The sequence below is a fragment of the Aethalodelphis obliquidens genome, unplaced genomic scaffold (genome assembly GCF_003676395.1).
Source record: "Aethalodelphis obliquidens isolate GAN/ISIS:26980383/991018 unplaced genomic scaffold, ASM367639v1 scaffold17, whole genome shotgun sequence".
Taxonomy (NCBI): Eukaryota; Metazoa; Chordata; class Mammalia; order Artiodactyla; family Delphinidae; genus Aethalodelphis; species Aethalodelphis obliquidens.
The window spans coordinates 32800303-32824160 of record NW_020837961.1 but is presented as its reverse complement, the minus strand read 5'-3'; the positions used below and the strand labels follow the sequence as shown (position 1 = coordinate 32824160).

General features: G+C 36.0%; 1 protein-coding gene across 2 annotated transcripts; it reads left to right on the top strand.

The window, feature by feature from the left end:
• The first annotated feature begins 378 nt into the window (after positions 1-378).
• On the top strand, positions 379-14268 carry PLRG1 (pleiotropic regulator 1). 2 transcript variants are annotated; one of them, XM_027117242.1, is made up of 15 exons: positions 379-493; positions 1886-1992; positions 3025-3167; positions 3864-3917; positions 4788-4881; positions 5097-5178; positions 6623-6724; positions 7468-7560; positions 9616-9765; positions 9852-9953; positions 10451-10553; positions 11276-11384; positions 12399-12538; positions 13017-13210; positions 13784-14268. In XM_027117242.1, exons 1-15 carry the CDS (start codon positions 485-487, stop codon positions 13841-13843), a joined length of 1542 nt encoding a protein of 513 aa, XP_026973043.1. In that variant the 5' UTR covers positions 379-484; the 3' UTR covers positions 13844-14268. The 2 variants fall into 2 exon arrangements, with proteins under 2 accessions (XP_026973043.1, XP_026973044.1); XM_027117243.1 differs by lacking the exon at positions 379-493 and adding an exon at positions 2286-2357 and having other exon boundaries at positions 1881-1992.
• The last annotated feature ends 9590 nt before the right edge of the window (positions 14269-23858 follow it).

Genomic DNA, 23858 nt, shown 5'->3' with positions numbered 1-23858 from the left:
TCAGGCGACAAAAATCACGGAGGCGACCCCCGAAGAAGGCAAGGAGGGGTAAGCGCCTTCGCGCTCTCCGGACCTTCCCTAGAACTGACTGCTGAGGTTGTCTGAAAAAAAAGTATTAAGATTCCAGAGAACAGAGTGCAAACAACCACAGCCCTAAACCAAAATATTTAAGGCTGAGAGTAAGGCAGAAAACGATATTATCTCAAGATTTCTGCAGAAGCGAGTAAAACCTTTACTCCCGCGATTCCGGCAGCTTCCGCCCCGCAGTCTCGAAGCTCTGCCCCACAGGCGGCCCCCGAGGAGAAAGGCCCGCCCTTTGGCCCCAGACTGCCTGCGGCCCACCAGCGCGCGTGCGCAGAGTCTTACGTCACATCCGGCGCCAGGACGCCCGATTCAGGAAGGGGCCGAGTAGTTGTGGCGGCGGTTTCTGTCCAGTTGGTTGGAGTTTCATCCTTGCTGGAGCGAGTGGGTAGACCGCGGCGTCATGGTCGAGGTAAAGTGACACTTGGGTGCCCAGGGGCCATCTGTTCTGGATTATTTTTCTTTGGCGGCGGGCGTGAGGGATCGAGGGTGCTGGGAGTCAGGGGAGAGTAGCGGCTGCGAGGGGAGGCTGTTTGGCCGAGGCCGGGTAGTCTCTTAAGGTTTTTAGGGAGGCAGAGAAGCCGGATGAGAGCACAAGTTGGAGGTTCTGTCTGGGCGGGAAGCCTGAGATAATTCCTCCAGTTTTCATTTGGCCCTTGGGCGCTTGAGCTGGGCACTGTCCTCTGAGGCGGAGTTTCTGTCGATGTTCGACCAGTGGTACTCGCTGCCTGCTGGGTCGACTCGGTGATTCTGTGTCTTACAAAACTGGCGGTCTTCTCTGGTCTTCATTTTTTGTCTTACTAAAGCTCTTCCCCGGGAAAACCTGCCATTCTTGAATTTTTGCATTTTCCGCTAGCTTGAACAACTATTAGCAAGCCTTGTTCGTTTTATCTCAAAATTCTTGACTCTTGTCCAGGCCCACTGCCATCACCTGAATTCAGACCACATCATCTTCCACCAACGCTGATGCATTAGCTCTTTGGTGGTCTCCTTGCTTCTGTTTCTGTCACCCTTCCCCCACCCCCAGTAAATTGATCAGTTTAAAACGTAGGATGTTCGAGCTTTTCTTGCTTAAGACCCTTTAGTGGTCCTATGTATCTAGAGCAAAAATGCAGACCGTTGCAATGGTATAAAAAAAACTTATCTGGATCTTGTCTATCCTTACAACCTCGTCTTGCATCATCAACCCACCCTTTCACCAAACATACACAGCTGTACTGCAGGTTCTGGCATTATTTCGGTTACCAAACGCCTTTGTATTTACATGGGCTTTTCTCTCTGCTTGGATTGTTCTTACCTCTATTTTGTGCAAGGCTAACTCCCTCTCTGCTTAACTGCCACCTCAGAGAGATCTTTCATTACCACCCTAAGGTCTTCTTCTGTCCTTGGTCTCAGCCCCCTGCTTGTTTCCTTCATAGCACTTATTAAAATGTGGAGTTACTTTGTTTGTTTTTATTTGCCTGTTTCCTCTTGAGCACAGGGACCGTGGCTGCCTTTCATCATTCTGTTGTTAGTTTCTAGCACAATACCTGCCACTCAATTAGTAGGAGTTCAGTAAATATTTATTGAGTAAATGACTAATCTCAGGCATCACTCAGCTGGTATACCTGGGGCTCTGGCCCAAGAGGAGCTTCTTCCTCTTCTCTGAACTTGACTCCTATAGCTTGCTACAGATAGCTGTGGTGAGTGGTACAAAGCTTTTTACATATTTAAACATGTAAAGTGTATAACTAATTTCACTTTAATTTAGGTTATGGTATATATAATTTGTAGCTAGATATGTAATTATACTCTTTTGTTCTAGGAGGTACAGAAACATTCTGTGCACACACTTGTGTTCAGGTCATTGAAGAGAACCCATGACATGTTTGTGGCTGATAATGGAAAACCTGTGCCTTTGGATGAAGAGAGGTAGGGATAGTTCCTTTTCAATTGCTAGAATATTTCAACTTATAATATTGGGGGAAGAGAGCAGGGAGAGGGGAAGGTTTAAAGATTAGTAAGTAATACTAACTCATAGGATATCTATTCAGTAATGAGTGGTGTTTGGGCATAATTTAAGCTGAGTTAACTTTATTTTTTTTGGCCTTATCTTTTACAGTAAAAGTCCCATTAATTAATTGCATTTTACAAATACCCAGTAATTAGGAGAGTCCCTTTTAGGCGTTATATTTTATAATCAATCACTTTGTATGTGCTTTCAGCTTCCTGCTGCTCTCAGAGCCTTGCTGAGCTGAAATTGTACCTGGCCAGTACCTCTACTCCCATCTTTTCTCGTTAGTATGATGAAGATTTTTGAGTGGTGGCATATTTTTGGTTCTACATCTCCAGCTCCAGTCTGGGATTGCATTATGTGCAGTGTTCCTTCTTTGTCCTTTACCCTTCTTTAAAAATCTACCTAATTCCTCAAACAAGCATTTATATTTAATTTACCAAGTGGACTATCCTTAAAAGTAGCATAATAAGTGCATTTGTTTCTAAAATGCTGAGTTAAGTACTTGGATTAGTTTGAACTAATCTTTCTAGGTATATCCAGGAAAGGTTACTATAGAAGCTTTTACTGTATTTTTATATTTAGACATTTGAAGGAAAGTATACTGACTTTGAGGGTTTTTATAAAGGATATATTAGTTTCTATATATTTTAAAATGAGTTAGACCTTTGATAAATCAACATGAAAGTTTTTATATAATTGGTTAACAAACTAAACTATTACTTAATGGATGCTATGTGGTAGATTGTGAACAAAAGTGTGGAAATGCACTTGGAAATTTTTTAAAATATTGTTTAACTTTAAAATCTTAATAGTAACTTTTTCTACATGATTAGGCAAACTTAAGCTACTTAAATACTTGTTTTCTGGATATCTGTGAATATATTTACATTGGTGAATATATTTAAAGTACTCAAAGATACATTTTTATGTTTATAATTTTTAAATAGTCACAAACGAAAAATGGCAATCAAGCTGCGTAATGAGTATGGTCCTGTGTTGCATATGCCTACTTCAAAAGAAAATCTTAAAGAGAAAGGCCCTCAGAATGCATCAGATTCATATGGACACAAACAATATCCTGCCAATCAAGGTGAGTATGGCATTGTCAGAAATGTCAGGATTTATATGTGAATTTTAAAAATAGAAAAATGAAATGTCTTATTAGTGCTTCTTCTGGAAGGACTTATTAGAGCCATACCCTATTTAACAGCTTGATTTCCTCATTGGAGTAGTGAGTGAGATTATTGGTTGGTGGATTTTTCCCTTATAGGAAATTAAAACAGTGGTATAATGATGGCAGAAATTCTTAGGATATGGAGATAGTCATAGTGGAGACTAAAGGAAAAATTCCTAACCTGTGGGGAATTTTTCTTTCATCTATCTGTTTTGGCTATAATTCAGAAAGATGATATTAAGTACTAAAATTGTAGTGAATAAAGATAATCCAAGATTCCACAGGAAAACCATTTGTTTGGAAGATAAACCTGAGTGGATTATTACTTGATAAGATGACCTCTCTACACACCATTGCTATATAGCAAATGTACAAGCTTTCTTGACACCACATCAGCAAATGATCAGAGAACTACCTGTGAACATGGTCTTCAGAAGGCAAAGCAAAAATGATCAACTTACCTTATTTCTGAGGCTTGGGCTTAGTTGGGAAAATTTGAGATATCCAGTTGATAATTTAATATTATTTAATTCATTAAAAGACGTGATACTTGTATATAAGATAATTTTGCCACAGATGAATTTTCTCTCTCTCTCTCCCTTTTTTTAATAGGACAAGAAGTTGAATATTTGGTGACAGGTACACATCCGTATCCACCAGGACCTGGTAAGTAGCTGTTATATTTGAAAATGTCTTATTGTCACTTATATTTCCATGACTGAGCCAATAATATGATTCCCATTGCCTGTAAAATATAAGATAAGCTCAATAACCAAGCATCCAGGCATAGCTGTTTAGATGATAATTAACTAAGTTTCACATGCATTCATTCAGCAAACATTCTTAACCACTTATTTTTTTTTAGGCACTGTGCTAAGAATTCAAAGACAATAAGACTGCTCCAGGCTAAGACAAGCTTATTACCTGGAAGTTTAGTCAGACACATAAATATCACGAAGCTTATAAAAGTGTTAGAAGTGTTAGTATAGAAGCAGGTATGATAGAAACATATCCTGGGTGTGTTGTATGTGAAGAGGAATTAGCACACAAATGGAGTGGCCAGCATAACAGGGTGGAGGACAAAAAGCTTAGTATATCCAGGTTCTAGTAATTTTAGAGGACGGAATTCACCATATTCAAGTATAGATGAATTGGTGCTTCTTGTTGTAGGAATTTACATTTACCCTTCGAAACATTCTGTTAGTATTTGGGGAACTGCTTAATTTTTATATTTGAAGGTAATATCCCAAGATAATAGAAATTTAACTTTACTATCTTGGGCTATGTTAATATTAAGCTGTTTTGATTAAATATATGAGACAAATTTGAGATATATGTTGTTGGGCAATATTTATTGTAAAAGAATTAGAAACAAAAGACCTACAAAATGTAACAAAAATTTTTGTAATATCACCACCTAGAGATAATCACCATTACCTTTTTGTTATGTTTTCCTCCACTATTTTATTGTAAATGCATGTAAATGGAAGCAAAGATAGATACTAAAAGGAGTTGATTTTTTTTTTATTTCAACAGGGGTTGCTTTAACAGCGGACACTAAGATCCAAAGAATGCCAAGTGAATCAGCTGCACAGTCCTTAGCTGTGGCATTACCTACTTCTCAAGCCAGGTAGGAGATACTATGCTTCTAAATAACAAAGATTTTGAAAGCATAGTTTACTATTCACATTTTTTCTCATTTTTAAATTTGTTTCTTTGTAGTTACGTATTGTATGACATTTTCCTTTACCAGTGCTTACAAAAACTTAAAATATAGAGTCAGTCCTGCAGAACACCTGACTGGAGACATTAAGTACTTAGAGTATGGTGTTTCTTTTGCCTCAGGGTTGATGCAAACCGTAGTGCACCTGCTGGAGGTGAATACCGACACCCTGGGGCTTCTGACCGGTCACAGCCTGCAGGGGCGGTAAGTTGTCTGTGTCAAATTACATCACACTGTGGGTTTCTAACTTTAACATGTTGCCTATTTCCATTTATTCCAAGATTCTTACCTTAAATATTAATAAATGAACATTTTCCTTGGACTTGTTCAAGTAAATAGCGGCCTGAGCTAGTTGCTAATATTTCATAGCCCTAAAATTTAAGTTGCTAGTGGATTGACAGAATAATTTAAAGTTCTGTTAATTCTGTGTCTACTTGCACGTTGGACATAACATTTATTTTGATGAAGATAATGTGATGATGCTCTTTATTACCCACTATTAAAAATGCAAGCATGGTTATTCTGAAGCTTCTATTAGTACGTGTTAGATATGAAAGTGTTTTTTTATTAAACTCTCATTTGGTTTGTACGGTTAGAGTTGAGTGCTGTTAGTTGAGTGCTATTATTTCTGTGTATGTGTATCTGCATTTTCTTCTGCGTTTTTTTCCTGTGTATATAAATGTGTATCTTTTACAATCTTACAATCTTTACAGTCTTACAAATGAGCATTTAGAAATATATTATTTGTTTGTAAGTAAATGGCAGCTACTGTTGTTATTGGTGAAAGTAGTTATAGAAAGAATAACTGAAAACATGCAGTTTGCTTTATTATGCTGTTACTTGAAGTGAGTGCAGTCTTTACTTCCTCAGTTTATTATGCAGTTGCTTTGTGAAGTGAATGAATTTGTAGTCCTCCTACCAGGGTCTTTAGCCTCCATTCACAGCATCTGCCCAGGCTTTCTGCCTCCTTAGGATATAACATAGGCTTCTTGAGGGCAGTAACTTTACAAACTTTTTTTGGACGGGTGGATGCTATCAGTATATGGTTATATCAGCTAGTATACCCTTTAAGATAGTATTGAAATACTTTTGTGGGAGATAAATAGAAGGAACTTTCGGTTTCTCCTTTGTAGTATGAAATCAATAATGTTAAAATATGACAAAAGCAACGGCATTAATCCACATATATTTACTTAAATAATAATGGGAGCTTACATTTAGCATTTACTACTCTGTTACAGTCTTCATAATAACTGTATGAGATAGTTGCTGTTATTTCCATTTTACTAATGAGGCACAGAGGTTACATAATTTATACCCAAGGTCATTAGCTAGTAACGGACAGAGTTGGGTTTTGAACCCGTGCACAGTGATATGTGCTCTCAATGTTAAGGTTCTGCCTCTCTGAGATTTTTTAATTGTTTTTTAAAGTTAAAATTAACATACGGAAAATATAGTTCTGATTGGAAGTCTTAGACTCATTTTCTAGGTATGCAGATATTTTTCAGATATCTTTTTTTCTTTACTTAAGGAAAAAAACTTTCATAAATCCCTTTGACTTTCCATTTTTGAATTGATAACATGAAACATTAGATATCTTTAATAATTAATTAAAGATATCTTTAATAATTAATTATTCCATATCTAGGTTGTTATGGACAGTGGCAATGCCAAGAACTCCGCACTGATGGCTAAAAAAGCCCCTACAATGCCGAAACCTCAGTGGCACCCACCGTGGAAACTCTACAGAGTGAGTGAATCTGTATATTATTCCACTACATGAAACATGATCACTGCTTTCCAGTTAAACAAGAGCCGAGGAATGGAATAAGGAGGAAACAGAGTGAATATGAGAGCTGGTAGAGTGATCTGAGGTGGGGTGGAGGGAGGGGCTTAGACAGTATCTTAAAAGATACTTTGGGAAGGAGACTTCATTAAATGGAAGCTATACTTGTATATTGTATAAGATACAGTATACAATATTGATAGAGGCTACTAAATGGAGAGCAGACAAAATAAATTTAGGAAAGTGTTCGAGGTGTTCTATGCGAAGGCCAAAGAGAAAATCCATACATCAGGACATTTCTGTGGCCCTACCAGTTATCTTTTTAATTATAGTAAATTGGAATGATTCAAAATGTACCAAATCTAAAATAAAATGTAAATAGTAGGAAACGTACAGCTAGACAAATTATCATACCTTAGAATAGACTTCCTTTTGGTGTATAGATCTAACAAATCTTAATATATATATGAATTTGGGTAACCACTACCGCAATTTGGATAATAGAAGTTCCATTGATTCAAAAACACCCCTGTGCTGTTTTCTTATAATCATATCCTTTCTCACCCCTGCCAACCATTCATCTTTTTTCGATCACTGTAGTTGTACTTTTCAGTTGTATCATATTTAACATAAGTGTGATGAGTTGAAATTGAATAAACTTTAGCTTCTGTGTAGTGAGCCTGCTCATTCTACCTTTTTAAATACAGGTGATCAGTGGGCATCTTGGCTGGGTTCGATGTATTGCTGTGGAACCTGGAAACCAGTGGTTTGTTACTGGATCTGCTGACAGAACTATAAAGGTAATAAGGAAGAAAAATGTAAACATGATTTTGTGTTTGCCGTGTAATTTTAATGTTTTATTTCCTCTGGTGGGAATTGCTGTTCTAGTTCTCTGATTTCTTAGACCCGAGTGTGGAGTAAAATTTATTATCTATACCAGTTAAAAGTCCCAAATAGGGCTTCCCTGGTGGTGCATTGGTTAAGAATCCACCTGCCAATGCAGGGGACATCAGTTCAAGCCCTGGTCCGGGAAGATCCCACATGCTGTGGAGCAACTAAGTCTCTGTGCCACAACTACTGAGCCTGCGCTCTAGAGCCCACGAGCCACAACTACTGAGTCCGTGTGCCTAGAGCCCATGCTCTGCAACAAGAGAAGCCACCGCAGCGAGAAGCCCGTGCACCACAATGAAGAGTAGCGCCTGCTCACCACAACTAGAGAAAGCCAGCGTGCAGCAATGAAGATTCAATGCAGCCAAAAGTAAATAAAATAAATAAATTTAAAAAAGAGTCTCAAATAAATATCTGTTTGAAAAGTGGTATTTAAGCAACAGTTTTTTTTCCAAACAGTACATGCTGACTGTTTACAACTAATTTCTTCATATTTTTTTCTCCTTCTGGTTACAAAATTAAAGCATGCTTATCTATAAAAAATGTGGAAAATGTAAAGGAGTATAAAAGAATATAGACCCAGGGCTTCCCTGGTGGCGCAGTGATTAAGAGTCCGCCTGCCATTGCAGGGGACCTGGGTTCGAGCCCTGGTCTGGGAAGATCCCACATGCCACAGAGCAACTAAGCCCCCGCACTACAACAAAGAGTAGCTCCCACTCGCTGCAACTAGAGAAAGCCTGCGTGCAGCAATGAAGACCCAACGCAGCCAAAAAGAAAGAAAGAAAAGAAAAAGAATATAGACCCATGCATAATCCTACCACTGTCATATTTGAATTTTCTTTTTAACATTTATTTCTGTGTATGTGTATCTGCATTTTCTTCTGCGTTTTTTTCCTGTGTATATAAATGTGTATCTTTTAAAAATCATGTTTGATATGTAATTTTGTTCCCAGCTTTTTTTCAGTTAATATTGTGTCAAAGGCATATTCCTGTCAAAAACTGAACATCTTTTTTTAAAAATTTATTTTAAGTATAGTTGATTTACAATATGTTAATTGCTACTGTACAGCAAAGTGATTCAGTTATGCATATATATACATTCTTTCTCATATTCTTTTCCATTATGGTTTATCACAGGTATTGAATATAGTTCCCTGTGCTATACAGTAGGACCTTGTTACATATTCATTCTATGTATTATGGTTTGCATCTGCTAATCCCAAACTCCTATCTTTTCCTCTCCTGAACATGTTTTTAAATGGTTTCATAGTATTATGTCATTTAGATATTCTATAATCTATTTTCCTTCTGTTAGGCATTAAAGTTTTTTTAGTTTCCTGATTTTTCACTAACATAAGTAATGCTGTAGTTAATATGTGCCTAAAGCTTTTTCTGTATTTTAAAGTGTTTTGTTATGATAGTTTCCCAGAAAAAAGTATTAAAGGTCAGGCATTCTTGAAGTTGACACCCAAAGTTAAAAATTATTTTCCAAAATGGGTGAATTGATACTTGCAGCATGTGAGAGGATCCTTTTCAGCACATTGCTTGTGTTTTTTAAAAAAATATTTACTATTGTGATAAGCAGAAGTGAATATCTAATCTTTCAAAAACTGTGTATAAAATTTATAGTGATGTTGAAGTTTTTGATACCTTTATTTGCTACTTTTAGGTTTTTTTTTTAAGTTGATGCCATCCTTGACTAATTTAATACCTCAGTATTCATACTTTTACTATCAGTGATATCCTTTATATATTAAGAATATTAACTTTTTGTCATCTGTGCAAATATTTTCCCAGTTTGATCATGCCCTTTAATTCTCTTTTCCCTGATTTTATTTTTGTTGATGGGGTCATTTTGCAAACTTTTATATATTTTTATCTTTCACTTTTTGAAGACAATTTTAACATCAAGATTCTAAAAATTTGCTTTGGAATAATAAGAAAAATTAAATATTTTTTGATTGCAGATCTGGGACTTGGCTAGTGGCAAGTTAAAACTGTCATTAACTGGGCACATCAGTACGGTGCGTGGTGTGATAGTGAGCACGAGGAGCCCGTACCTGTTCTCCTGTGGAGAAGACAAACAAGTCAAATGCTGGGATCTTGAGTATAATAAGGTAAGCATGAAGTTAAGGATTGGAGACATTATGGGCCCCTGTTTATCTTCCTAATTGTAGAGATTTTAACTTTCTTATTTTTTTAGGTTATAAGGCACTATCATGGACATCTGAGTGCAGTGTATGGTTTAGATCTGCACCCAACAATCGATGTGCTGGTGACCTGTAGCCGAGACTCAACTGCACGGGTAAATGGAATAGAGCTGATCTGTACATATATTGCATCTTACAGTGTGCTTATTTGGTCCTAAAGTCATGTATTTTTTGATAGAGTATTTAAAGATAGTTGCCTTGACCCATCAATGCCCTACCTAGTCTTCATCTTCTGAGTTCTGTGGCCCCACTATGTCTATAATTGGGAGGCCCCGCCCCTGATATGCGACCTCTCACATGCCAGTCTATCACCACAGCTGTGGTCCATTAGCTGTTTCATTCAGTAGCCCCATTATACCCATTCTAGTCAGTAGGTCCCCTGATCTTGTAGCTTTTTCCCCCACTGGCTGCCTCCTATATACATTCCCCAGCCAGCTTACAGGTGATTATTTCATTTACTCACTTTCTTCATTATATTCAAGGCAGGCACACAAAGTTGTCGAGTAGATTCCCAGGCTTGCATTGATCTAGTTACCTGCCTGAGATATGAATACCTGTTCTCTTTGATGGTATGTCTGTTGTGTTTTGATAGATTTGGGATGTGAGAACTAAAGCCAGTGTACACACGTTATCTGGACATACTAATGCGGTGGCTACAGTGAGGTGTCAAGCTGCGGAACCACAAATTATTACTGGTACGATCGATACTTTTCAAGTTTACAGTATATTCATATCAGAGTGCATTATGATTATATACTTTTCATATTTACTATGACTCTTGCTTTGTGTTGTATATACAGTGTTTCTGTGTGCACTTGAAATTTTTTGTGGTAACATTTCATCCCATTGTTTTTATCTCATACTTTTTACATATCATAGAATCTTTGTATCAGGTAATGTCTGACTAGAAAATAGTGCTATTAGATACAACTAAGCATTGTTTTATAGTATCAGAATTACCGGTCTAGGAAATTAAAGTTAGAAGACAAAATACTCTCAGACTTTTAGAGCTGGTTTGAGTCTTGTTCTGCTTAAAATATGGTTAATATCATTGAATCTTCAAGACTAGAAAATAATTCCTTCCCGTGTGTTTCATTAACTAAATGATTATTAGAGTTTTTTCCTTCCTCTCCACTAGGGGATGACATCATGTATTTGTTTTATTTGTTATTCACATTTGTTCTAGTTACTCAGATGACAGTGCAACAAGCGTTTATTACATTCTTTTAAGAATTAAACTTAAAATCAACCAAATATTTTGGAACTATAGAAAACAATTAGCCAAGGGTTAATATGACTTTTATTTCATATATATATGTCTGTGGAGGAATGCTTCCAATTTTATTATATTTAACTTTCACATTCTTTTTTTCTGATTTGTGTGTATCTTGGGGATGTGTGTGTATTCTCCTTACAGGAAGCCATGACACTACAATACGATTATGGGATTTGGTGGCTGGAAAAACAAGAGTCACATTAACAAATCACAAAAAATCAGTCAGGGCTGTGGTTTTACATCCAAGACAGTAAGTATGTTTTCCTAAGTAGCTTCTCTTCTTTCTTCAGTTCTTAGTATAATACAGAAATACCAATATGAATACTACTTTGGTAGTCATTTAGCCACTGTCATTTTTTCACCTGTGCCACATATGAACATGCATTTCTTTTATTTTCCTTGCGTAGTATTTTGCTTCATGGCCTCTATAAGACAAGGAAAGCTTTCTGCATGGTGAAAATGATGTCAAATGAGATAACACGAATAAATCATGGTTAAAAGTTGCATGTCATAATCGAAGCTAATAGTAGCTATATTTAATGTTTTAGACATAAATATTATTAGGCACTGAGCTATACATAGAATAGTTAATTCTTAAGGAGGAAGTTAATATGATCGGAAAAAATAGTAGTAATCATGAACATTATAGTCAGAATATCCCAAGAGATGGAGCATAATATCACAACCTGTTGTCTATGAAACTATATCACCTGGCACTTTCTGGTCACAAGTCATATCTTGCCTCTCCTCCTCTCTTTCCCACTCTCCCTTACCTTTATTTTCACTCTTGTCCTTCCTCCCTTTCCCTGTCTTCCTCATTCCCTTTATTCCTCCCCCTCCCTTTCTCTCTTCCTCTTGCCTCTATTTCTTTCATTTTCTCCCTTTCTTCTTGTTCTGTCTCTCTCTCCTCTCTCTCTGGCTTTCTCTCTTGCTTTCTTGAAAATAGTTACATCACCCCTTGCCCTTTATGTGAGTTTAGGGGTTTGTATGTTTATTGCTTTAGCTTAGTGTAGAGCATCGGGGAAATGAGAGGAAAATAAAACTTCAACCTAGGACTTAACGTACATTTAAAATAATTTAAAAATCTGATTTAACTTGGAACAAATATCTTGATATTTTTATCTCTTGGTATGATGATAATATTTTGCTAAAACTGCATAGATCCTGACTACACATGCAAAATACAACCATAATCAGATTTTATAAAATCCACCATTGTATTTAACTTGGTTTACTTTATCATTAATTCGTTATCTCATTTCAGTTACACATTTGCGTCTGGTTCTCCAGATAACATAAAACAGTGGAAATTCCCCGATGGAAGTTTCATTCAAAATCTTTCTGGTCACAATGCTATTATTAATACACTGACAGTAAATTCTGATGGAGTGCTTGTATCTGGAGGTAAAATAAGATTTTTATGATAAATATGTTTTAGTCTGTCATTTTTTTCTTTTAGTGAGTAAAATTTCTAAGTCATCACACCTAAGTATTATAGCAGAACTTGCCTGTTCTAACGTTTGTTTGAATGTTCACGTGTGTTCATGCATATTCATAATGCACGTAGCATATTTCATAGTTTAGCTCTCTTTAAGTTAACACATTGATAAATCTAAGTTAGGGGTTTATGCCAGAAATCGCCTAAAGTTTGGTTGTGTGTTCTGGAGTTGAATGTCGTTTTGTGGTGCTTTTTGAGATCTATAATAAATTCTGAATTAAGTACAAATGAAAGTAGACAAACTGATATTAAGAGGAGCTTGAGTGCCTGCATCTTATATATCTTTGTAGTAGTGACTGCAGTTACTACTGTGGTGCTTAATAAACATTTGTCAAGCTGAACTGTTGAGAGGACACCAGGTTTAACTATATCTTTCCCTTTAAGCTGACAATGGCACTATGCATCTTTGGGACTGGAGAACTGGCTACAATTTCCAGAGAGTTCATGCAGCAGTGCAGCCTGGGTCTTTGGACAGTGAGTCAGGAATATTTGCTTGTGCTTTTGATCAGTCTGAAAGTCGGTTATTAACAGCTGAAGCTGATAAAACCATTAAAGTGTACAGAGAGGATGATACAGCGGTAAGATTTCTGTTTCATATACATTGTAAAGTATAATAAAATCAGCCATGCGAATTTTGCAAGCGTTTTCTCATTTTAAAGTTACTGAAATTATCAGAAGGGAAAGTAATCTTCATAATATTAAAGTATTTGTCATCTTGAATAGTGTCTGCTCATAGATTTCTTTATTGGTTTCATTGATGACAGCAAATCAATAGTTTTGATTTTATCTCAACGTTCCTTATTAGAGTTATTGGGAAAATCTTACACTAAGAATCACAGCAAATAAGTTGATTACTATGCAAATTAATTCTAGAATCATAAGCTTTGGTGTTATTAGAATGTCTAAATAGCAATTTTATTTAAAATGAAAAACCGTAAACTGAATTTGTAGCAAATGCATTCATCCTTTATTAGATTCAGATAATGCCAAAAGTTTGTCACTTATCTTAAAATTGTTAAAGAACTGCTAAATACATAATGCCAAGTAATATAATTTTGAATAAGTGCCGTATTTTTGTTAGAAAGGAACCTATTAAATATGAAGCAGGCCAGAAATACTTTGTTTTAACTTACTTACTTTTCTATTTTTAGACAGAAGAAACTCATCCAGTCAGCTGGAAGCCAGAAATTATCAAGAGAAAGAGATTTTAATGTGGCGTTGTCTTCATGGTGGTTCCAGTTTTGTTTGTTTTTTTTTTAGCTTGGTGTTGATGGGCATATCCAGTCATTTGTGCTCTGGCTAGGAATATAAAGCAAAAACTCACATGCTTGAATCATTGCTTTTTCATGTTTTACAATGAACTGTCCTCTCCCCATGTTTTTATTTCTAAAATAAACAGTTTGAGATCCTAGGAGGTAAGATGCAGATATCAAGCATATGTGGGTTTGTTGAACATAACTATCCTAAAGATAGAATGATTTATCACTTTTATTAAAACACACTTTTTTTTTTTTTTAACTTACAGAACTGCTTACTGTAGTAGGACATGTTTTGAGGGGAGCAGTCTTTCTTTTTAATCCTTTAAAAACTGGTGTCTGTGACTGATAATTTGGGATTAAAGGATTTGAAGCGTTAACTTCTGTATGTTTATTCCACATACAGTTTTTGAGTGCGTGTTCTGTGAAGTTCTGCACTAGATACTGTTCAGGAAGTAGACAGATGAGATGTGTCTGTCTTTTCAGACAGGGGTCCCCAACCCCTGGGCCACGGACCAGTACAGGTCCGTGGCCTGTTAGGAACCAGGCTGCACAGCAGGAGGTGAGCGGCGGGCAAGCGAGTGAAGCTTCATGTGTATTTACAGCCACTCCCTGTCACTGGCATTACCGCCTGAGCTCCACCTCCTGTCAGATCAGCGGCGGCATTAGATTCTCATAGGAGTGCGAACTCTACCGTGAACTGCGCGTACAAGGGATCTAGGTTGCGCGCTATGAGAATCTAATGCCTGATGAGCTGAGGTGGAGCTGAGGGGGAGATGCTAGTACTGGGGAGCGGCTGCAAATACAGTTTATCATTAGCAGAGAGGTTTGACTGCACAGAGACCATAATAAATCAATTGCTTGCAGACTTGTATCAAAACCCTATCAGTGAGTGTCAAGTGAAAACAGGCTCAGGATTCCCACTGATTCTGCATTATGGTGACTTGTATAATTATTATATATTACAATGTAGTAATAATAGAAATAAAGTACACAATAAATGTAATGCGCTTGAATCATCCCAAAACTATCCTTCTGACCCCATCCCCAGTCCGTGGAAAAATTGTCTTCCTTGAAACTGGTCCCTGGTGCCAAAAATGTTGGAGACCCCTGCTTTAAGACTTCCACTTTAGTAGCTTATTACAGAAATGCTGTTATAGAGGTACCAGCGAAAAGCCAGGACAACACAGAGGAAAAGCCCATTTATTTTCCCTGAGGAGGATTATGGAAGACTTCTTAAGAGTCAGCGGTGTTTGAGCTGAGCCTTGAAAGAGGTCAGAGAAGAAAAAGGGTACTCTAAGATGAGGTGTGAAGTGACAGGCCAGACATGTGAGAGGTGTGTGTCCCAGGAGTACAGAGTTGTCTGCTGCAGTTGAATGAGAACAGCTGGTGGTGGCAGGGAAAGCTTATGTTTTGAGTTTCAATTGTATTCCACAAGCAGTAGGTTACCAATATAGGTATCAAACCCTGGAGAAATAACTGGAGATACCAATGGACGTATTTGAAGCTATAGCAAGGGCTGCAGTCTCTTGTGAAGACTTCATAGAAAAGTGTTACTTAGGTTTCTGATGCCTGTGCCTCTTTCTAGCATATACCGAGTTTTACAAACCCTGTCCTTAGGATCCTGATTCCCTATCAGGCAAGAAAATTTGTCACACTTCACTTTCTACAGTTAGAAAACAAAATTACAGGAACAATCAGTTTAAAATTTGTTTCAAATTAAGAAATTATACCATAATTTTGAATAAGCATTTCCAAATATACATAAACCATCTTGCATGCTGTAGGTGGGAGTGTAGTTGTTAACAACCTTTGGGAGGGTAGTTTTCCAGAGTATATTGAAGATGCTTGGAATCTTTGGCTAACTCCTGATTAGAAATGAAATTACTAGGAAACTGCCTAATGGGAATAATCTGACAACTGTACACAGCATACTTATTTCACCTTTGTCTTTAACTAAAACTAGCCCATATGTCCTAACAATAAGGGACTGGTATAATAGATTATGGTATCTTCATGCAGTTTCCATTAAGAGTAAGAAATATCTCTGGAATAATAAGATGTCCAAATTTTACCCTTATATATAAAAGGAAGCTGTGCAAGCTTTTTTTTTTTTTTGGTAGAGTAACTTGTTAATGCTCTAAAAAATACTGGAGAAGTAACACCACATTGTTATCAGTGGCTCTGTGAGAGTGGGATTATGGGAGAACTTTCATGATTGGCTTTATATATTTCTATAATGTTTTAATTTTCTATAAGCATGTATTTTGTAAACTTAAAGAAGAAAACCCCACTAGACTTGCATCCCTGGGAGATTCTAATATGCCTTCTAAAAGAAGAAAAATCATAGAGGTGAATAGTATCCCAAAGCCCAGTCCAAAGGCCAAGGAGAAATTACTAGCACAGGGTGGTGAGAATGATAGCTCCTGTTATCCTGCGTAGCAGAACTTCAACTATTATGTTTGTTAGACACAAGTATCAAATTCTGAAGAGCATGAAAAAATCCATTTCCCTGCTTCATGCTGTCCTGTATTATGGTGTTCTTGAATCCTCTTGCAAAAAGTTCATCCACCATGTATGGTCATGAACCCCATGAAATTTTAAGCAGAATTTCATGCATGTGCCTTTTTTAAATTTACTTGGCAGAACCCCAACCTAAATTTCTTACTCTGCCTATGCCTTGAGTACACTCAAGCTGTAAAATGATGTTAAAGAAAGACAGCTGTGCTAACTGGACTCATTTCTGGCTTATGAGCACACACCTCAGTTAAGCCATCAGCAGTGACCACACACATTTCCACAGTTACGCCTTCTGCCTCCTGTTAACAAAGGATGAACTACCCACCTAAGAACAACTTTGCTGAGTATGTGTACAATTGTAGCCTTATACTCTCGCTTACTCAAGAACTTTGCTTCCACAACCCCCCCTTTCTTTTCTGCACCATAAATTCCTTCCCTTTTTGCCAAATGATTCTCATCAACAAATATGTTGTATTTAAATAAGTATTTAATATATGTTTTTAAATATGACTGTCTTTAAAAAAAAATCACTAAACGTAATGTTCCCTTCTAGATATGCACCATTTCTCTGTTTCCTTTTATAACCTTCTAACCTCATCTCTGACTCCTCACTTCCCTTTCTCTTAACTGACTAATCCAAAAGTAATGAAAACAAATGTGTTAAACATAAGTCATAAAAAGAGAAGAAACTTTAAAAAATAGTATAAAGTTGATAAATAGTGAAATAAAAATGATGTAGTTAGTATATAAAGCTAAATGTTAAATTTTGGGTGCAAAAATAAAGTAAATAAAAACCAATTAAGGGGCTTCCCTGGTGGCACAGTAGTTGGGAGTCCGCCTGCCGATGCAGGGGACACGGGTTCGTGCCCCGGTCCGGGAAGATCCCAGGTGCCGCGGAGCGGCTGGGCCCGTGAACCATGGCCTGCGCGTCCGGAGCCTGTGCTTAGCAACGGGAGAGGCCACAACAGTGAGAGGCCTGCGTACCGCCAAAAAACCCAAAACAAAACAAAACAAAAAAAACAAGAAACAGAAGAATGATAGATATCCTAATAAAAATGATAAAGGGGAGAGGGGAGACAATTATGTCCAAATCCATGTCATTATATTTAAACAGTCAAATAAAATGGTTAAGTTTTCTTAAATTTATTTTTATAAATTCCTATGACTGCAGAACATGCAAAAAACCCTACATAGATTACCATAGAAGAAATAGAATTGTCAACTACCAAAACCACCTGCATATATCATAAATCTCATGGAGATTCAGAATGAAATTCTAATTACAATGCACTTTAATTTTTTCTAGGACCTAGATAAAGAAGGAAAGCTTTCATGTTTTAAAATGTAAGTATAACAAAGATACCCAAATTCCATAAAGCACAAAGGAAATTATGACTTTGTTTATGAATATTGATGCAAAAATCATTAGTAAAGTCTAATAAAAAAATTAAGCTTCACATATCTAAGTGGAAGTTATTCTGATAGTGCAAGGAAGGTTTCATTAGAAAAATTTCTTATTGGGAAACAAATTAATGAAATTCACCACATTGTTTTATATAAGGAGAAAAATCATGAGCGTCTTCATAGAAGGTAGAGGCATTTCAGTATTTAAAATCCATTCTTCATTAAATAAAAAACTTACTAAACATAGGAACAGGTGGATACTTTTAAAACTTGATGAAGTATAACTACCTCAGTTGTTAATTGGGAAACACTAGAAGCATTCCTATTAGCATCAGAAACAAGACAAGGATGTCCACCATCACTACTTTTAACTTTTTTTTAAAATAACTTTCCACTACATTTAGATTCAAGTAAGAAATTGAAGTATAATAATTGGGAAGTAGGAAATAAACTTACTAGCAGATGAGTCAATTATGTATCTGGAAAAAGAATTATCTGAAAACTGGTTAAATGTCAGACAACATTTTATTGTAAATAATTCAGATAAACAAGATTATCAACCAATATATGCAGAAAAGTCATTTGACAGAATTCAAGAAAAATACCAGCCCTGAGAGAAAGAATGGGGAGATATGTCAAAATTTCTTAAAGAGTAATTATTAGGAAGTATTTAATATACTAAATTATTCTTTGTGGTGGAACATAGAGGCAGGCACAGGAATAATAAAGGGATATCTGCACTCATTTTTTAATTCAGTATGTTTCTGGGAGTTTTAACAGGATAAGAAAAGAAAAGTCAAATTATAATGATTTGTAGGTAAGGCATATAAAGGAAGCAGATAGAAAATCTGTTAAAACGTGAAAATGCCTTATAAGATGATTCCATACAAGATGAATATGGGACCTGAAAATTAGTATTTCTTGACAACAGCAGTGAGCTAGCTGTTTCATATTGTCTACAAAATAACCACTTTCACACTATGAACAAAGCCTATAAAATATTTAAGAGTAGCTTTAATAGGAAATGTGGAAACTCTATGTAAAGGAACAAAAAACTGTAAAACTCGATTGAAGGTTTTTAAATGGAAATGCACACCTTGACCGTGGAAGAAAAGACACTTTTAACTATGCTGTTTCCATGAAAATTAACACATAAATTTAATATGATCCCAATCAAACTTTCAATGAGTTTTGTTGGAAGAACTTGACAAATTGATGGTCAAGTTTATGTTGTAAATAAAAGATACCAAATATTTAAGAAACTTTCAAAAGATCAGAATCACGAGAGGTAGGGGCACCAGGTATAGAAAACATATAGTTATTTCAGATTTGTTTATTAATGCAGGAATAAAAATTCAAGTCAAGAGAACCAAATAGATAGCCCAGAAACAGATATAGTTATATATGGAAATTTAGTAGGGCTCTGATATCGAAAAATCCCAGTATTTTATTAAAATTTAAAAAGCTGGGCACTAGTCTAAGATTTATTTATACTTATCTAAATGTAAAGTTTATTAATATAAATTCTATGACATGTATGTCGAAGGACATTTAAGAAACTAAACATTGATACCTTCTGAAATGGAATAGGGTCTTGGGTAGATGATACACTCTTTTTTTTTTAAGGCATACAATATGATGATTTTATTTTATTTTATACATATTTTATACATATACATAGTGAAGTAACTACCTCAGTCAGGTACTTCACGTATCATCTCCTCACATAGTTACCTTTTTTGTTATGATATAAGATAAAGAACCAATTTCATTCTTTTCATGTGGATACCTAGTTTTCCCAGCATCATTTATTCAAGACACTGTCTTTCCCTATGGTGTATTTTTGGCACCCTTGTTGAAAATAGTTGACTGTACATATTTTGGTTTATTTCTGGGCTCTATTTTCTTCCATTGGTCTCTGTGTCTGTTTTTATGCCAATACCGTATAATTTTCACTAATACAGATCTATAACATGATTTGAAATCAGGAAGTGTGAGCCCTCTAACTCTGTTCTACTTTTTCAAGGTTGCTTTGGCTATTTGGGGTCTTTTGTGGTTCCATATGAGTTTTAGAATTGTTTTTTCTATTTCTGTGAAAAGCGCCATTGGACTTTTGATAGGGATTGCACTGAATCTGTATATCATTTTTGGTAGTATGGATATTTTAACAATATTAAGTCTTCTGATCCTTGAACATGGTATATCTTTCCATTTGTTTTTGTCTTCTTCAATTTATTTCATCCATGTTTTATAGTTTTCAGTGTACAGATCTTTCATCTCCTTGGTTAAATGCATTCCTAATATTTTATTTTATTCTTTTTGATGCTAGATGATACACTCTTTTAATGTACATTCTTTGGTATACAGAGCATCTTCCCATGAATAGAGGATTGGTTAACATATTTTTCAGTATCAAATAAATAACATGCCTTTTTTTAAAAGAATGTAGTAGACATTAATGTTGATGTAGAAAGATAGCCACAGAATATTGGGGAAAATGTGAGGAACACAATATATAGCATGATCTTAATAAAACATAGGTATTGATATAAATCTAGAATGACATCCATTAAACCCTTAGCAGGAGTATAAAGTAGAAGCTAAGGTAAATCTTTTACCTTCCATTTCATTGGATGTAACTACTACTTCCAGTCAAAATAGAAAATATCAACCAGGTAATCACATCCATTAGTTATTTCCTCACTCATATATAACTGTTCCACATCCAGACACATTCATGGAGAGTGTTTCCACATGTGTCTTTATCTCCCAGCTCTCGAAGAGAGCTCGAAGTTCATTCAATAAAAATTAGTTTAGTAGTAACTTCTGGTGCGTGGAGATGGTGGCATAGGGACTACTATGCTGCCATTAAAAACAATGAAGTAGATTTAAACATGCTGATATAAGAAAAATGGCCAAAATAGAAAAAAAACACAGGAATCTATTAAATAAATATAAAGGTGGTTGATTGAATATACATCTATTTTTGCTTCTTCCCAAAACCTCATTAAAATGACAGTAGAATTGTTTTTGTTTGTTTTAGTCATAAAACTGCAAGGATAGGAATAAGCAAAGGGAAAAAACAGGAATAAAATTTTGGAAATCAGAAGGCATGTAGACAAGTGGTAACCAATACACTGGAGAAAGCTGAATCTTAAGCTGTCAATGAGGGAAGCTAAAAAAGGAAACCTACTTCCTTCATGCAGCAGAATCAATCCTCAAAGACTCAGAAATGGACAGTATCGAACCAGAAACTAGGGTAAAGGAAGACAATTACACAAAATGCTGAGGCCTCGTCATTAGAGTTGACAGGTAAAATAGAAGACACCCAGATAAGCATGAATTTCAAATAAACAATAACTTTTCAGTATAAGAGTGTTCCAAATATATGGGATATATCTATAATAAAAAAGCATTCATTGCTTACCTTAATTTCAGGTTTAGTTGGCTGTCTTTTATTTGCTAAATCGGGCAACCTTACTTGGAATGGACACCCCCTCCCCTCCAGGAATGCTTCTCTACAAAGGAAGGAGAGAGGTGTAGAGAGAATAAACACTGGCTCCTCCCATCTCCCTGCCCTGTGAGTTCCTAACAGTGTGTTCTATTAGCAGATCTAACTGGAAGCCAGATGGCAAAAAAGCCTAGGAAATGTTGGGTTTTTTGGCCCCTAGTCACAGTTACAGAGCAAAGGATAGAATGAAGGGTCTGGGGATAACAGACTGTAAGTAAATAACCAGCAACCTCTTATATGAATGATGTAGAAATTTAGCTTAAGATACCTATAAATACGAAGGTGCATCTTGGTTAATTTCTTTCTATCCATGCTTTTGGTTGCCTACTTTGGCGCTCAGACATTTTCACTGCTTCTTTTGGGAGTGGGCAAAAAATAGCAATGATAAGTGAATGTGAGGTGTCATAAAAGAAGTAACACACTGGAGGTCCACTTGGAAATGCCATAGGAATGTGAAAGAAGGACTGTTCATTCTGATCAGGGGCCCTTTACAGAATGAGTGGCATTCGAATGGGACTTCATTTGCATGATGAAAGAGGAAGAAAGGGAAAGACATTCCCAGATGGACAATGAGATCAAAACCAGAAGTGAGGAAGCGTGCAGTGTAATCTGAGAATAGCCTATGTTGGGTGCAGCTGAGTAAAGATGATGTGTGGATGCGGGATGGGGATTGAGTCTGGTCCTGTGGGAAGAGCACCTTGTTGGAGGAGGGCCTTGAATACTCAGTTAAGAACTTGGTTTTTATTCTGCCATATAATGCATAAGGAATGGGAAATCATTCAAAGACACTGAAACCAAAGAAAAAGTTAGATGTGAACCAAGTGTATTTGAGGCCAGATTAATGGATGAGATTTCTCAGGAAGCAAGAATAGAGAAGTGGGTCTCAACCTTGTAGAACCCATGGCCCTTATTGATAAACAGATGAATACTCACAGATGCCTACCCTGGGGGATCTTTATGACACTTACTCTAATCCACTGCTTTCTTCTGCTTACCCCAGCCAAAGCCAATTTTGTCAACCTTTCTTCTAGTATTTTGAAAAAAATAATAAACTTTTCTCTCCTAAATCAAAATATATATAATCCAAAAATGTTTTGCTTGTCAAATTATATTAATGCCACACTCATAAGCTATTGAAGTAAATTATTATAGTTATTTCATGAACAATTTGGCAATGCGCAGTATATTTCATTGCAATTTGATGTGCCTATTTTTTCTATTCTTGTGTGTATGTATGTGTGTTTGTGTGTGTATATATACACACCATATATATATATATATATATATATATATATATATATATATATATATATAGGCTTTATTGGTACACCTGTATTTAGGCAGAATGTTATGGACTGAATGAGTGCCCCAAAATTCATATGTCAAAATTCTAACCCCCTCTAATTCTATCAGGATGTGATAGTTTTCGGAGATGGGGCCTTTGGGAGGTGATTGGGTTCTGAGGGTGGAGCCCTTATGAAAAGGATTAGTGTCCTTGTAAAGAGACCTCTGAGAACTTTCTGGTGAGAACACAGCAAGAAGATGGCCATCTATGAACCAACAACTAAGCAGGCCGTCACCATACACTGTGTCTTGATCTTGGATTTCCTACCCTCCAGAACTCATTTCCTATGAGAAATAAATGTTGTTTAAGTCACCAGTTCTATAGTATTTTTGTTACAGTGGCCCGAACTGAAACTGACATGATTTCTATAAATGGCATCACACTATACCTATTGAGGTATGCTTTGTTTTCTTAACCAATGTACTTAAGGATCTTCCCCCACCCTGTATTTGTACATTACTTCATTGTTTTTAATGATCTTGTATTCTATAGTGTGAGCATGTCATTATTCATTTAAATATTACACTACTTGAAGAAATATATTTTTTTCTTTTTTAATTGGTTACTACAAGCTGTCCTGGAATTCATATCATTGATCTTTTGTACATAATGACGTATTTCTATAAGATAATAGCTAGCGATAAAATTCCTGGGTCATATATATAGATCCCCCCATTTTCATGTAGACAGCCTAATGACAGTGAAGTCTTCTACAACTTATGCTGCATTTGTATCTTAAATTCTTTGAATCCAGTTATTCCTTCTCTTTAGTTTGTAAATGAGTTAAGGTGCAACAGTGTAAATTTCTCCCCCTCCATAAAAGGAGATTATGTGGGACATCCTTAATATCTAACAATAGGAGAATCTGTTGGAAAAACCTAAATGTCCAACAATTTGAGGACACTTGAAACGTTTCAGGAAACAGAAGGGTTTATTTTAGAGTTATCTTTTCTTTAAAATATCAAAAATTTTTAATACTATTCTGCTTGTTTGACAATATTTTTTTTTTTCAAATATTTAGTACTATTTATTTTTTTTTATTTTTTATTTTTTTTACATCTTTATTGGAGTATAATTGCTTTACAATGGTATGTTAGTTTCAGCTTCACAACAAAATGAATCAGTTATATATATACATATATTCCCATATCTCTTCCCACTTGCATCTCCCTCCCCCCCCCCCCCCCCCT

Bases quoted from the DNA above. Each gene is read 5' to 3' on its own strand.
- PLRG1 (XM_027117242.1), top strand. The intron at 3,168-3,863 runs GTGAGTATGGCA...TTTTTTTAATAG, and splicing joins ACAATATCCTGCCAATCAAG to GACAAGAAGTTGAATATTTG. The intron at 13,211-13,783 runs GTAAGATTTCTG...TTCTATTTTTAG, and splicing joins ACAGAGAGGATGATACAGCG to ACAGAAGAAACTCATCCAGT.